Below are 16507 nucleotides of genomic sequence, written 5' to 3' on the forward strand. Positions count from 1 at the left end.
CACTATAATACTAGAGACAAAAATTCGTAATTATCCTTTGGAGGCTATGACTGAGTGCAGTCATCAAAAGCAGGGCTGTGGGCCTGGGGCCCAGATCTTTTAAGAACCTAGCCACACCCCTGCCACCACCTCTGAATTTCTAGACCTTAAAGACGCACCAGTAACTTAATCCCATAGGTGTGAAGAAGTTCATCTTGACCGTGTCGTCTGTGCAAGGCAAGAGGGCAGGAGGAAGCGTCGCTGACCCAGATGTTGCTTTTGCTGCTGGGGAGGGCAGCCAAGGCCGTGCACAGAAGACACTTGGGACAGTGACAAGCTGGAAAGCAAGGAGTCAGCACAGAGGAAGAGAGACAGTTGAAATGCAACCCCTCTCTCCTAAGGCGACTGTTGCTAATCTACATCTCAGGGGAGAAAACCAGCCAATACTCATTCTCATGCTTTCATTCACATACATTTGTTTGTGCGCACACAAGTTCTCCTGGGATTCTGAAATTTGGCAGTTTAATGAAATGTGGAAATTGTTGCAGAGCTTGGATTGTTGCAGCAGGCTTCTGCTGCTGTGGAAAGCAAAATGTAATAACTGGACAACTCTGGGCTGTGTCCAGCATCCAAACCAATGTACTGGAATATACATTTCCTATCTAGATCCTTGCCTATATGTGAATAAAATACCTCCCTGAAAAAGCTATGCCTATTTTAAAGCAACATTTCCAAGTGCACTCTTCTGCAGGTACCCCTCCATGGAGGAAGACCAATTTTATTCTGGGTCTTAGCCTTCTACCTCAAGCTCTCTCTCTGGTTAGGGTAGCTGAGGATAGCACAGTTTGCAAACCCTAGTGCTCCATCTCTCTCACAGAAACCCACCTACACATTCTGTTTCAGTAGTCTTTTACTCTTTTACTTACTCAATGGGCATATCCAATAATTTTTTTAAAAAATGGCTCAGCAGTCTCTCCCACTCCCAGATAACTCTAGGAACTCTATGGTCTAAGATGGATGTTCCTAACCCCAACAGGAAGTTTTCAGCAACCTCACCAGATCACAACTCCCAGGATTCTCTGAGGGGCAGCGTTATGGCAGTTACATTGGCATAAAACTAAATGTAACTGCTCCAAACTTCCACTAGAAAACTCATGGAACTCCTCCCTCCTCAGGGCTTAACTGTCTGTTATACTAATAGTTAGTTCTTCCTCAGCTTCATATCTCTGAAGCCTTGATGCTGTCTCTTCTAGCTTCCTAAGCACATCTGGGACCCAGGAGGACATAATGAGCATCAGATCAGCTTTGTGTAGGAGGATGGCATCACTGAATGCTTTACTCACCCTCTAGTTTTCCCTCACAGGCAGCTACCTCCTAGCTTCCCCCCCAGCCCGGGTTTAAGGTCAAAGTTTCCACTGCAAACAGAAGCCCACAACCTGGTGGTGAGGAATTGTGAGAGAAAACCATCAGTAAGAGCAGCGGTGTAGTGGAGGGGGGACACACAGGGACGGAGCCCTGGCGCTACTTGACTTCTCTGGCTGTTGGGGTGGGCATGGCCATGGGGGCTGTCATGGAGAGTCCCTGCACTTCTGAATTTGCAACTATGAAATTGAGTAAGAGGATGGGTTAAACACTCTCCTTCTCCCTCCAGCATCTCCATTGCAAATTGCACCCTCATGGGTTTTAAAGAGAAGACAAGACTGAAGTGGAACATGCAGAATGCCAAAGCTCCTGTAGAGACACACACGATCTTTGTGCTGGGCTTCTCAAAAATTCTCCAAACTTTATAACAAATGCAAGATAGACCATATGACTGGAGGGGGCAAATACAGGTAGAATGTAGGGCAGAAAAGTCATGGCGTGTGAAGGATTACCAGGAGAGAGCAAGGGTGACGGAGCCTTCCTCCTCTGCATATATCTATATGATCGAACAGGCTACTTTATGCATTATGCAGAAATGACTTTAATGCACAGTTTGCAGGCATGATTTATCCTTGTCACATAAAGCTGATGTACATCTGCACACATGGATCTGTAAATCTGTATTTATTCACGCCATATCTGAGCAAATTAAAAACACAGATTTATTTCCTCTACTCTTACAAAAACTTTTCATAACAACTGAAATGCCAGCTTGAAATCCACTTGCCCCTAAATCCAGCCTTAAGTGGCAACAGAGAACATGTGCGAGATTCATGTAGTGTCTTCCCACAATACTGGGCCGTGCGAAGGGGAAAGTTGCGTGTTTCCCTCATGGCTAAATTCATACACATGAGAAGCATATAATTCAGTGGTAGAGGAGACCCTTGACTTACCCCTTTCACGAGTCCCAAAACATGGGAAGAGAGTGAACAGCATGTTTGCACATTGCTCTTTCTGGATAATATCTAAACAGTCTTGAGTATTAGAGAGATAATTAACCCTCCATAGAGGTTCGTTACAGTGGTTAAGAGGCTGAATGTCAATAACTCACTAGGTGGGTTTAGAGAGGCTGTTCTCAGATGCAACCCTACATCTGCAACTTGTCTGTGATGAGACTGGTCTGCTACAGGAGAGCTGTCAGGATGATCAAGAGAATGTATGCAAAATACACCCAAACACAGCTGCATAAATGCTTAAGTAATCTGTGTGCATGTGCACAAAGATGCATGCTTTTCACTCCTGGGGACTAAATTCTCAGGGACATTTATAATTTGAATATTCCTCTTTTATGATCCCACTTACCCTTGCAAGGCCTCTGATTTTGCCACTTGTTCCTGCCTTTGTGAATGTGTCACCATTGATGACAACCTATATAACTATTTTGTTTGATTTCTATAAACATGTAACAGATCTGCAAAGTAGACTGCTCTTCTCCCCATTATACAGATGAGGAATGGAGGCTGAAAATTAATGATTTGTCAAAGACTTCGTGGTAAAATGAAAAAGTAGAAATTTGAAATTGGGGCCTACCATGTCCAAACTTGACACACTGTCAACTGATTTACAGTTTGAAGGCATATCTTGCTAGAAACTTGCTAGAAACTACTGTGCTAACACTAACACTTGAAGCTATGAGATTGTTATTGGATATAGAGATATCTAGTCATCAAAACATACAGTTCGTTTGTTAAGCCCTTGACCACTCCGTTGTCTTGTGAAAGGTCCATGCACAGCAACTGAGTATGCTGAACTCATACTGTGGATAGTCAGGAATGAGTGGACTGAGTGGTCAGGACTTAACATAACAAATGGACAGTAATGTCTTGGTGGCTAGTCATCTCTCCCCCCGCCCGCCCCCATGCTCATAATGCAACACCTATCAGAGAATTTGGGATTGGTGGGAACACAGAATGACACTGAGAAGCAATTTTGATTTTGTTCAGAGGTAGAGGGCCGAGAGTTTAGAACTGGACTGGACGCAGCCAGGCTACAGGGATCCCCACTGGTACTTGGGGACTCTGATGGCAATCAGTGGTTTTGCTGCCTGCTTTTGTTGGCTTCTTCTCTGCTCTGCATGTACGTTTATAAATGAAATATATCATAAAGACACCATAAGTCTCCAATGCGATCTCATTCAAAGAAACGAAAGCCTAGAGCAGTACCCTTGGATTTTTCAGGGAAGAGAATGCTTAACATGATAATTTGCAGGAAGTACATGATTTCTCGAACAGGAATTTATTGAATAATCAAGGCAATATCTGTAGCTCGTGAGTCCCATATAGAATGGATGCTCCTATTTTCCATGGCCTCACTATTCTTCCAAAGACTAATACCATCTCTCATAAAGTGATACAGATCTTCACAATTTCAAAACATTTTTAAACATTAATTAATTAATTTTAATGAGTTATTAATGTGCTTTTATCTATTATGATTTTATCTTTTTATGCATTTTAAATGTGTTATGTTTTAATTCTGTACACTGCCTAGAGATTTTTATACTAGGCGGTATATAAATTCAATAAATAAATAAATATTGCCCTTTCAAGCAGTGATGTCTCATACAAGTATTGTATCTTGAACCCATTGTCTCATGTATAGGGCTTCTGTCCCTCATTTTTCAAGGATAGAAGTGTCTATAAACTGGCCACTAGTTACAAGATATCAGAATATGATTCTGGTGGGGGTTTTTTTAGATTGCAAGTCCTTTGGAGACAGGAAGTTATCTTTATTTACTTATTATTTTTCTATGTAAACTGCTTTGAGAACTTTTGTTGAAAAGCCGTTTGTAAATACTGGGAGTAGGAGTAGGCTTTTTGTCCAGCCCTGTCCATGTGACTCAACACAACTTAATGGCAACTTCAGATATTACAAGCTTCACCAAAACGTGAGCCAGTGTTGCACATTTTCATTTCCACACCTCTGGAACTTGCACAAGGAAGATGCACAAACTGTATGTAACTTGACCATCTTCTTCCCATGAGCTTCCTTTTGGTAGCAACACATCAGCTTGTCAGCAGTTCTTAGAACTGCCCAAACGATCAAGTCGCTGCCATATTCTTCCAAATTCTAGCAACTTCTACAGGCTTCAGCACATTCATATTTGTCATTAGAACAATAAAGGCCCCCAAAGCAGAACTTTGACCTCCTTGTTGCAAAATTCCCAAGCTGCCTTGCAGATCTAGGCCAGGATCCAACCTCCAACTCCCCCAATACACAATTAGTTTTGCCCACCTAGGGAGATGCAGAACTTATATTTCTCGAACAGCAGCACTCACACAGCATGATAAACTATTTCTGAAGAAGGAGTTTCCAAAGCCATTTGCGATATACGAGGTTGCCAATGCTTGATTTCAAAAATTCTGCTACCCAAGCACAGCCAGGAGCGGGGTGGGTAGAGCACGGCAGACTCTGGCCCTCCAGGAGGCAGAACTAATAGCCAGCGTTTTCTGTTTATCCCCATGGATGGTGTTGGCAAGCCATGGTGGGATTAATCGGAGCTTGTGCTCTAACAAGTGTGCAGGGAAGCAAGGGTAAGAAATTCTCATATCAATTTGTTTGACAGCCATCTCTCTTCCTTAAAAAAGCTAACTTCCCATACTGATTTTTAGTTTCCATACACACAAAAGTATGATAACTGCAGAGATACAGAAAAATTTGGGTGGGGGGAGGAACAGGCAGATTTTTTCTTCTTCTTGGACAGTTGTCAACCCATGTCTTATGGCATTATGGTCTTCTGTTCAAAGGAAAAATGTTTTTAAACTCCCATTGGACATGCCTGGTGTAATTCTTTGGATTCTGGCCACGAAAGAGAATTTTGCTTAAACGGAAGGTTGGACAAGCTGGCCAAATGGCGATCCTAAATTTGGGAGAAACCATGCAAAGGAGGTGCTACAGTCTGTGCTCATGAAATAACGGGGATCTGGGAAAGTAGTGGTTTTGTTGGGATGAAGTGGGCAGGGCTTAAACTAGCCGCAAAGGAGGTGACATCTTATCTGATTGGTTGCAGTTACCACGGCCATAGTCACAAGGTTCCGGCATCACAGGGAGTTCTGAAGGACAATGTTCCTCCAGACAGCCCCCTTGGCTGATTGTGCAGGCATTTGGGCAGGAATTGGATGCTATTGGGAGTCACCACCTTTGCCCTCCCAGAGTAGCCCCAACAGAACTTACCCCTTCTTTCCCCCCTTCTGATGTGGGTGATGCAGGTGGTTCAACAATTTCTTTTTCCGTCATACTGCATAGAGAAGAGAGCAGATGCACAAGTAAAGATGCAAAGGCAAACCTCAGGCACCTCCACTGTCTGAGGGAGGGGCACAGCATCTAATTCAAGATACATACACCTCTGGCAATATCCCCGAGCCTCAAGCTACCCTTCCTCTGATGTTCTGCAATCCCCCAGAGTGGAAACACACAGACACCTAGATGCTTGCTAGCATCAGCTACCTAGTCGTTGGGATTCCAGGAATGGGAAAGGAATGGGAATTGTATCACCAGCTCTTTGGAGATGACCAGCTCATGGAGGTAATACAGATTTCTCAGGCAAGCAGGTTTAATTGGAAGGCTAATCAGGACTCCACCCCTTAACCTGATTTCAGTGTCAGAGCTTAGCCCTGACAGCTGCGGAGAGTGCCCTTGAGCATGTGCAGTGTGCCTCTAGGATTTTCCATTTTAACAGTTAAAATGCAGTACAGCATTCACTATATCAGTTGATGAAAACAAATGAAGTGCCTTGGGACTTTGGAACGTGCTTCCTAACAGAATTAGAACCTCCCCTTGTCTGGATGATTTTGAGAAGAACCTGAAAACATACATGTTTAAGTCAGGCTTTTAGTTTATATTTTAAAGCTGCAAGTTTTAGAGTGTTTACCTGTGTTTTAAACTGTTTTAATTGTGTTAATGTTTTAATTGTTCTTGTTTTTGGATTGTGAACCGCTCAGGGACTTAGGTATGGGATGGTATAAAAACTTGTTAAATAAATAAGGGACCTTTTTGAGACTATGGTATAGAATCACAGGTAGTCTATTTTAATTATTAAATGTGAGAGGGACAGGTTACTAATGCCAAATGGTTGATATAGACCCTTCTGCGATCACTAGCAATCTCCTCTTTAGTTTCCTGGGAGAAATAACTCGCAAGATTTGGTCCTTAATAAGGTTTCCCCATTTTATAAAGGAGAGGAGAGCTGGTCTTGTGGTAGCAAGCACGACTTGTCCCCTTAGCTAAGCAGGGTCCACCCTAGTTGCATATGAATGGGAGACCAGAAGTGTAAGCCCTGTACAATATTCTCCTCAGGGAATGGAGCTACTCTGGGAAGAGCATCAGAAGGTTCCAAGTTTCCCCCCTGGCTTCTCCAAGATAGGGCTGAGTGAGGCTCCTGCCTGCAGCCTTGGAGAAGCTGCTGCCAGCAGTCTACGTAGACAATACTGAGTTAGATGGACCTATTGTCTGACTCAGTATATGGCAGCTTCTTATGTTCTTATGAGAGTGCTACTCAAATGCAAGCAATCCAGAAAGCTTATGGATGTGTGTGCAACCCTGCTCACCTCCGAGTAATCACAACTGCTGCCCAAGGGCCTCCAACCAAGCTTCTGGCCTATTTTGCTTAAACATTAAAAATTAAGCAGTGCAGAAAGGGATACCAACAGAGGATGGTATCTACTATGGACTAGAATCTATTATTTATTACGAATATTTGTAGCTGTAATATTCATAACCACCTAGGCACCTTCCTATGCGTTGACAGCACTCTCCTATATTTGCTTGTGGTGGGGATTGCATAAAATTGAAAGGAGATCTCGCTTTGGAATCCAATCCACCAACTGGCATTTCTCTGCTAGAGACACAGAATTTTGGGAGTCACACCTAAATGGAAATATACCAGTTCAGGCTGCAGGTGGAGGGACTGTATGCTTGAATGTTACCCCATGGGAGGAGGCGGGTGACAAAATGGTACATAGACAATCTGCATATCTGGGAGAAAGCTAGCCTAGAACTCTTCTCCCTGACATGCTAGTTTTCTGTGTACAGGAAGTATGAATGTTCTCTCATGGAGAAAAAAGGCAACCCTGAAGTCAGTGGTATAGGCCAGGAAAAGCTTTACTATTTGATGTTGCGAATTATTTAAACTGGTCCCTAGTCTAATTTAGGAAAGGAGGTCTGTGGTCACTTCTGATCAAATTCGCAGAAAATCCGATTTTGGCTGTTCTTGAAACTGAAGAATAGTTAGGAGAGCTTTGGCCCAGCAGTGGGATGGCTCCCATCTGAATGCCATAGCCAATTAATCATAGATTAGACGTTGAGGTATCTGGCTCACAGATGGCAAACTGATGTTTGCTGGACCCTTTGTTTGTCCAGCTTTCTTGAAGAAGCCAATCAGGGCTTCATTCCTACTATACAGTCTAACACAGCCGCCCTTTGACTGGTTCTGGGCAGCATTTGATATGGCATAGTGAAAGACCACACACAGAGAGACACAAATCAGTATCTGCAGGCTAGCATAAGGGACCAGTCAGGTCTGCACTCACTAAGGGCCCCTAAAACACGGACATCTGCAGATTTTGACATGTGCAGTGGATCCCACAGAGAAGCAGTTTAGTAAATTGCAGGGTCAGCAGCAACTGGCAGCCTCCTGTTGAATCCTGAAGCCTACCAGTTGTCAGCCCTCTCCTCTCTCCCCTTCTTGGAACCATTTGGAAGGAGTCTGAGGGCCCTGCAAGGAGAAGAAAATTATCTCCTTGTGCTCTTCCGTTCCCCCTCTCATCTGTCTGAGCTGGGGTGGGAAGAGAGAGACTGAGAGAGAGTGCTTTTTGAAAACAGAAGAATGCATTCCCCCCTGCGGCTGTGCTCCTACTGGAGTGTGAAGCCAGAGGGGTGAGAGGAGTGAGAGGGGGAAGGTCCTTTGTGCACTCCTCTGCCCCTCCCCATTCCCACATGTAGGAGAGAGAGGGAGTTGCCAGCAGACCACTGGAGAAGGGGATGTTAGGTATCGATTTAAATGTTTTTTTTCACTAGTCATGGCAAGGGCGCCTTTTGGGTTGGAACACAGAGCAGAAAGCAGGAGAAAGGCAGCTGTAAAACTGAATGTGCATTCAGCCAAAACAAGTGTTACACTCAAATTAGAATGGAAAATGACCTGAGCTTTAAATTTTTCATTTTTACTATACTGCAGCCATCTCTGGGGTAAAGCAACAGTCATAGTTTCCTTTCACTGGAATCAGAACTAACATGATATACAAGTTGTGCTCTCATATATATATATTTGCCTGCGCATTCATTGTAATTTTGCCATTCCAAACTAGCAAGAGATAATTATCCATACTATCCCCACGAAGGATACATTTTCACCAAGACGCACATATTGCATTAGGATGTGTTTAGACCAAAAACTGCCACAACTCTTTGGGGCTCTGCTCAAGCTGAATACAAATTTGTTTTCCCTAATTAACCATCTTGTTTCATTCTCAAGTCATGATAGCGGCAGGGTAGACCATTTCACGGGTACAAACCCTGCCAGATCACATGGAATTCAAGAATGGCATCTTTCATATGTAGTATTGTAATTTTTAAAAATACCTATCCAGTTCTAAAAAGCATTCTGAAAGGGTTCACGAACTGGTTCTGGAACTCACAATGGTAAGGGCACTTCCGGACTGCAAACTTGTAGTGGTAGAACTGTCATGAGTTCTCCCAAAGAATCCTGGGGATTGTAGTTTGCTGAGAATGTTGAGAATTATTTAAAACTCCTATGGACCTAGAATTCCCAAGGTTCTCAGGGGAGATGGAATAATAAACCAGTAGTAGATATGTCAGATGTCCCCTGAGGATTTCTTCAGTATTGCAGACCGTTCCACAGGGGTTGCTTCAATGAAGTGAGCCAGGATAAAAATTCATGGATAGATCATGATCCCTCTCATTACTACCCAGTTTTCCCAAGAGGAGTATGTGAGGAAAGTAGCTTCCCAGAGTTCAATACGATTAGGGGAATGAAGGGAAGAAAATATGAGTGAATAGTTCTGAAAGGAACTTGCATACACAACAAAAATGAGTATGCACACTGTGAAGGGCTCGATGAGAAAGCCTATTCCAGCACTTAAGAGTTACAAGCACAATAAATTTTAATGAAGAGGGGCATTTGTTGGGACTCATTCTGTGGGATGCCATCAGCCTTAGCTCCTTAATCCTGAATATGTAGAGACATTCTGTGGTTAATTCAAAAATAAGGTGAAAGTACTCTGCACATGCTCAGAGGTGCTTTTATTTACTGCTATTTCAGATGTTCTAGGTCTGGTGTGGAATTCTCAAAAATGAAGCTATGGGAAAGAGTATACACACTCTCCTAAACACCTGACCAAGCTCTCTGATAATATAAACCTGCACCAGTAAAATGAAAATATAAACCTGCACTGGCTACTCCGCATCAACTGAGCAACCAAACCCCAACGGCAAGCTAGAAAAAAATCCTGGTGCCTGGCAAAGGTATCTCTCTGGACCTCCCTTCCCACGAACCATTCCATCACAGAACCAGGGAGTTGCCCATCGCAAACAAGACTCATGCCTGCCGTTAACAACGTCATTGGCAGGACCTCAGCAGAAAAACAGCTGGGCTTTCCAATGCGTAACTGCTCTGGAGTCTCTGTGCCCACAAATGGATTTACACTCCAGGGGCAGTCATAGCAGCCCTCCACCTCAGTTTCCTAGAAGTTCCATCATGGCTGCCTGGCCTTCCACTCATCCACTCTCGTGAGCTATATGGTTTCTAGGTTGGTGCAGAGAGGCAGGAACGGTCTCTGACCAAAAATTAAGGCTGTCACGAGCTCTGCTCTTGAGCAAACACTCTCTTTCTTACCCCCTGTATCGAGGACAGCCATTTCCCACCCCTCCACACTCTAGGACAAAATGTTCCCTACATTTCAGTGAGAAGGCCAGTCCCACATTTCATCTCCTCAGGGCTGCTTTAAGGACAACAAACAGTCCCAACGCTCTCTCTTTCAAAATGGCAAGAGTCTGAAAGAAGCAGCTGCCATAACCTTCCAACGGAAACCCGTAACCTGCAAATGCCAAGTCGAGGAAGTTTGCAAAAACAATCACATTTTAGGGACTCTTGAATCTTGGTTCCCAAAAAACACAGATTAAGAGCTTGCGGTGGATCCCAATACACTCCCTAGCCCACGGGCTCCTACAAAACCAACCGTCCCTGCAGCAACACACCCCTCACTTCCCTTCCCCCACCCTGTGCCAGAAGAGGAGTTGCAGCCATTTTAAACCTCCACAGAGAGAAACACACATATTCCTCTACCCCTGAAAGCAAATCATTTAGATGGAGAAAATAAACAGATAAATCAGTGCTGTGCGTTTTTTGGGCGGCGGGGTGGGGTGACATCTGCCATATTTCTCAGCTGTAGGACCCTAGGAGAGAGACTTTTGGAACACCCCTAGATCCTCATAGGGAAACAGTGGTCAACGGTGGTGAAGGCTGAACAGAAATCAAATTACTTACCTACAAGGGTGAAGGTTCACACTCTCAGCAGATTAAATCCTCCCAAAGTACCAGGCAGTCCCCAACACTCAGCTCTCTCCCTATCCTACCCAACATCTCACTTTAGAGATCCATAGGAGATAAAGAGTCTCCTCTTCCTGAGACTTAGCATATAAAGTTTGCCGTCCCAGCTCCACAAGGAACTAGAGTGACAGGGCAAGAGGGGAAAAGACAGCTGCCATCCAGTGGGAGGGCTGACACAGAGAAATTGGACACTGGATAGCAGCTTTAACATAACTTGTGGGCCAAAGTGCCTGAGACAGCAATGCCACAACTCAGCCCAACCATGAGGATTAGGGAAGGGTGGGAACTGCCCCAGAAATTGGCATAAAGATGGGGCAAAGGGCATTTGCCCATTAAATCTCAAAGAGAAATCACTGCCTGAGATACGGACTCCCACCAATTCACTGCTGCACATTTGCATTTCATTGGTTTGTCCCTGGCCATGGCTTATCGGTACAAGTAGCTAATCAAATGCATGGAGACTAGTGTAAGTTTCCACTAGGTTTCTCAATTTTTCCATCCAAGATTCTCTGCCTTGCTCAAGCAACAGTACAATCCATTAGCAAAGCATGGACAACACATCTGCTTTCCACATCTCCAGTTTCCCCTTGATCTGCACAGATCTAGATGCAAGGCAACTGAGGTCAGTGTTAATCATAGAAAAACTGACCCAGACTTAATTGCAGAACCCCACCCACACCTGCCACAAGCTATGCCCTGTGGGGCAAGTCTGGTTATGATAGGCACAACTTTCCAGTCAGCAACTTTCCACTCAAGGTGGCTCACATCACATATTAAAATCTCACAACCATAATAAAAGTTACAAGATAGGAATTAAACACAGGAGAATTAAAATAGCATTTTAAAATAAACGTACTTAAACATCAAGACCTGCGAATACTTGGCTGTGTTCTGCTTCACTGTTAAGGAAAACCAGGGGGTAGATACACTTCAAGGACCAACAACAGAGACAGTTGAGGCACCCCAAAGACTAACTCATGTGGACATTTCAATAAATTTATTCTTCTAAGACAGGGGTTCGTAAACATTACTCCCCAGATGTTGCACAACTCCCATCAATGCCATTGTTGCTGGGGGTGCCAGGGTTGTAATCCAATGACATGTGAGCCTCCAGGTTTCAGAGCCCTTGGTCTCATGCTGCACAACCTTCTGGGCTAGCCCTTGGGAAGATGTCCCTTCAAGAACCAATACAGATGAACCACTTCAGCACTAGACTAAACCTAATTGACTCTTGGTTCTTTGAGCCTCACTCATGATGAAACACAGATAGTTTATAGCTCTGACCCTTGATTGCTTTTGGCCTCTTGTGCCCAGGAATGAAACTGCTGTAGTAAATGATGCTCCTTTGTAAAGTGCCATGTTACCATCTACAGGGATGCTTCTTTAAAGTCACCAAGAGCAGCCACAACGCTATGAAATCTAACTTCGGAGGGAGGTTAATACAGCTGCCTTCCGGCTAGCCTTTCAAAAGGAAGATCAAAGCTTCCAGATGGCTTTTTGAACATTAAATGATAGGAGCTGACTATCATTCAGCAACAGCCTCAGAAGCGTGAGTGGGAGCAGTAGAGAAGGGAAGGTACTGAGCAGAAGTACCTATGAGCAGAGGCATGGTTTCAGTATCCAGTATAGGTCTATGCTCCTGCTGAAGGCAAGCAGAAGCAGAATTAATTATGCAAAATGAACAGATATACACCAGTTAATTACTTTGTATAATTCATGTAGAGTGCAGAACTGAACATTCCTTTTGATTGTTTTTTTTTAAGAGAACATAATATGGACCTAAAATTGAAAGATACCTTTAAGCCCAAGTACATTGCATTGAGGAGGACTGTCTTGAACCCATGGAGGATAATACTAGAACTGGAAATAATGGAGCAAATAGCACCAGAGCCTTTCTGATTAGGGAATGGATTCAACTCCCATTCTGGCATCTTCTGACCAACCAAGGCAGTATCAGCTCTGCCATGAAAAAGTATGAATCAGCCCAGGGCTGTACATTCTATACATCCACGTGATTATTAGCTTATTAGCTAATATTCGGAGCAGATCGTGAATCCCTAAAATCCCAACCTTTGGGGTGCAGATCCTCCCTTAAGCCCTTGAAGATTTCCCTCCTTCATTTTACTCAATTCCCCCTGCCAAACAAAGATTCAAATCTCCCCAACAAAAGTGTTTCCCCTCCCCCCACTACCCAAAATTTAAGCAAGAAGTTGTCCCACAAGCTTTCCCTCTGCCAATGTAATTTGTGTGTGTATAAGTTTTAGGTTTTATGCTAATGTATATAAGTTTTAGGTTTTATGCTGGAGTTCAAGCCTGGTTGGGTCCCTTGAGTTTCTTGCCCTCTAAATTCTAGAGTGGAGGCCCATTGTGGTGATCTGAATTTGTGTCTAGTTACATCACTTACACCAGGCCTTTGAGTCTTTGGCACTGAAAAAAGTACTGGGCTCATTCTAAGTCTCAATGCTTACCAACCTCACGAGCTTCAGGTCCACAAATGAATGTCTGTTGGGCAGTTTCCTTCCACACTCAACATTAGCATAATCAGTAACTTGCTTCTCCCTTTCTTTTCTAACTAGCTACCCAGTATAAAATTAGAACCACTAGGGCAGTTCACACAACTAAAAGCTGGGTAGGAGATGAGTCCTACCCAGTTTCAGGCACTGTGATCGTTCCTGGTTTGCACTTGTGTCTTTATAAAAAGCAAGGTCGGAGGTGGGGAGCTTAAGTAGGACAAATGTATACCCAGATTGCAGCCCCAGCTGGAATAAATATATTTATTTCTATCATTTATATACTGCTTTTCAACAAAAGTTCCCAAAGCGGTTTATATTATTTGTTGAATTCACATTCCACACAGAGCTGCTAGCAGAAAAATGGCAGTGCCCTGTTTAATTCTAGTTCTTCCATCTCTTCCCGTGATGTTTAGACACTTTTACCTGTGCTATTTCTGTGCTCCCACTAACAGCAGCCAATGATTGGGGAGTGAAGATAAGGAAAGGCACAATATGGGATAAATGGCCTTTATGTTACGGGGTGGGGGAACTTCTCAACATGGGGCTACTGTTTTCAGCAGCAGCCTCATGAACAGCACAGTATCTAGTCCCACCTTCCAAATGGGTTTATATATAAAAATAGACTACACAAAGCTTCTAAGTCTAGCATATGGCACATGTTATAAGACAGTCGTAAGCTATAGACACCAGAATACAAAATTAAGAATAAAGATATTGAGACAGCTGGAAAATGTGTTGAAATTTCCAGGTATAGTCAATATTGTGTGAACAATTACATTAAATTATATGAAATAGGGATGTGCACAAAACCAGTTTGCCCAGTTCAGTTCGAATTCGAACCAGGTTTGAACCAGGAGGGGGTGGTTCGGTTTTGGTTTTGCTTGAACCTCCTCCTGGTTCGGTTCAAATTTGAACCGTTTCGGACATCCAAAAATTGGTAGGGTGGTAGCTGGCACCCAGTGGTACCTGCCACCCAAACCCCAAAGCAATCAGATACTCATATGATTTTTTATGAATTTTTGAAAATTATTATTATTTTCTCATAGGGTATAATGGGACCTGAACCAGCCCATATCCCCTATTGTGAAGTACCTAGGGGCACAAAAGTGGGGTGAGTGGTAGACAACCAGGGGTTCATACTGTCAACAAAGTTCCAAGGCAATCGGACACTCCTCTGATTATTGGTGAATTTTAAAATTATTTTGGAATTCATCATAGGGAATAATGAGGATTCCCACAAATGTATAGCTTCACGTCGGGGAGAAAGGGGTGTCCTAGAGTGGAGTGTGGTGGGAGGTAGTTCCCAAGGTGGGCAAGGAAGCTATCAGAATTATTTGAAAGGAATTGGGCAAAAGGCTGATTTTTAAGTGATTTCTGAAGTTTACGCGACTTTAAGGTTTTTCTCCATAAAGAAGCATGGAGGTGTCAGCAAATGCATAGCTTCACGTCGGGGGCAAAGGGGTGGCCTAGAGCAGAGTGTGGTGGGTGGTAGTGCCCAAGGGAGGCCAGGAAGCTATCAGAATTATTTGAAAGGAATTGGGCAAAGGGCTGGTTTTTAAGTGATTTTTGAAGTGTATGTGTCCCCATGGGTTAGCAACCCAAGGATGTGGTTGGCACCCTCACTCTGGGCCACCCCAGCACCCCCCAAGTGCAGTTATGGGGCTGCTGGAACCTCCATTCTTCCCTATGGAAGAAAAACCTGGTGCTGGGGTGGCCCAGAGTGAGTGGTGGTCTAGTGCAAAGAGGGTGCCAACCACCCCCATGGGTTGCTAACCCATAGGGTACTGGGTTTTGTTGTTTCTGAAGTGTTCTGAGTGTAGATTCTTTGGTAGCATATAAGATTTTCAATGACAAACCATGAATCCACTCTCATCTGCTAACCTTAAAGACACATACACTTAAAAAATCACTTAAAAATCAGCCCTTTGCCCAATTCCTTTCAAATAATTCTGATAGCTTCCTGGCCCCCCTTGGGCACTACCACCCACCACACTCTGCTCTAGGCCACCCCTTCATCCCCGACGTGAAGCTATACATTTGCTACGATCCTAATTATTCCCTATGAGGAATTCAAAAATAATTTTAAAATTCACCAATAATCAGAGGAGTGTCCAATTGCCTTGGGGTTTTGTGGGTGGTAGGCACCCCTGTCTGTCTACCAGAGCTGTCTACCATGAGCCCCTGGTGGTGCAGTGGTAAAACTGCCGCCCTGTAACCAGAAGGTTACAAGTTCAATCCTGACCAGGGGCTCAAGGTTGACTCAGCCTTCCATCCTTCCGAGGTCGGTAAAATGAGTACCCAGAATGTTGGGGGCAATATGCTAAATCATTGTAAACCGCTTAGAGAGCTCCGGCTATAGAGCGGTATATAAATGTAAGTGCTATTGCTATTGCTACCACCCACCCCGCTTTTGTGCCCCTAGATGTTCCACAATAGGGGATATGGGCTGGTTCGGGTCCCATTAGACTCTATGAGAAAAATAATTAAAAATATTTCAAATATTCATAAAAAACCGTAGGACTGTCCAATTGCTTCAGGGTTTGGGTGGTTATTGGCACCTATGGGTGCTCCACAATAAGGGATAATGGGCTGGTTCGAGTCCCATTATACCCTATGAGGGAAAAAATTATTTTCAAAAATTCATAAAAAATCGTACGAGTGTCTGATTACTTTGGGGTTTGGGTGGCAAGTACCCCTGGGTGCCAGCTACCATCCTACCAATTTCTGAATGTCAGAACCAGTTCTAACCAGTTCGAATCGAACCACCCCCTGGTTCGGTTCAAATTCGAACCTGCAGCTCGAACCTGATGGCTGGTTCGGTTCGAATTCGAACCGGTTCGCACATCCCTAATATGAAATTACAAAGAAGGAGAGCTGGTCTTGTGGTAGCAAGCATGATTTGTCCCCTTTGCTAAGCAGGGTCCACACTGGTTGCATATGAATGAGAGACTACATGTGAGAGCACTGTAAGATATTCCCCTGAGGGGTGGAGGCGCTCTGGGAAGAGCAGAAGGTTCCAAGTTCCTGGCTT

The 16507-nt window shown here is 43.9% G+C and overlaps 1 protein-coding gene across 2 annotated transcripts in view; it reads right to left on the bottom strand.

The window, feature by feature from the left end:
* Window positions 1–11080, bottom strand: part of STAC3 (SH3 and cysteine rich domain 3) — a 38714-nt gene extending 27634 nt beyond the window's left edge. For both annotated transcript variants that reach the window (XM_053300349.1, XM_053300347.1), the window contains exons 1-2: window positions 10901–11080; window positions 5575–5638 (exon numbers count right to left, since the gene is read on the bottom strand). In XM_053300349.1, the coding sequence (XP_053156324.1) occupies window positions 5575–5637 (63 nt within the window). In that variant the 5' untranslated portion in view covers window position 5638; window positions 10901–11080. The remainder of the gene's footprint in view (window positions 1–5574; window positions 5639–10900) is intronic.
* Window positions 11081–16507: the final 5427 nt, after the last annotated feature.

Source organism: Hemicordylus capensis, chromosome 2, assembly GCF_027244095.1.
Source record: "Hemicordylus capensis ecotype Gifberg chromosome 2, rHemCap1.1.pri, whole genome shotgun sequence".
In the NCBI taxonomy this organism is placed as follows: Eukaryota; Metazoa; Chordata; class Lepidosauria; order Squamata; family Cordylidae; genus Hemicordylus; species Hemicordylus capensis.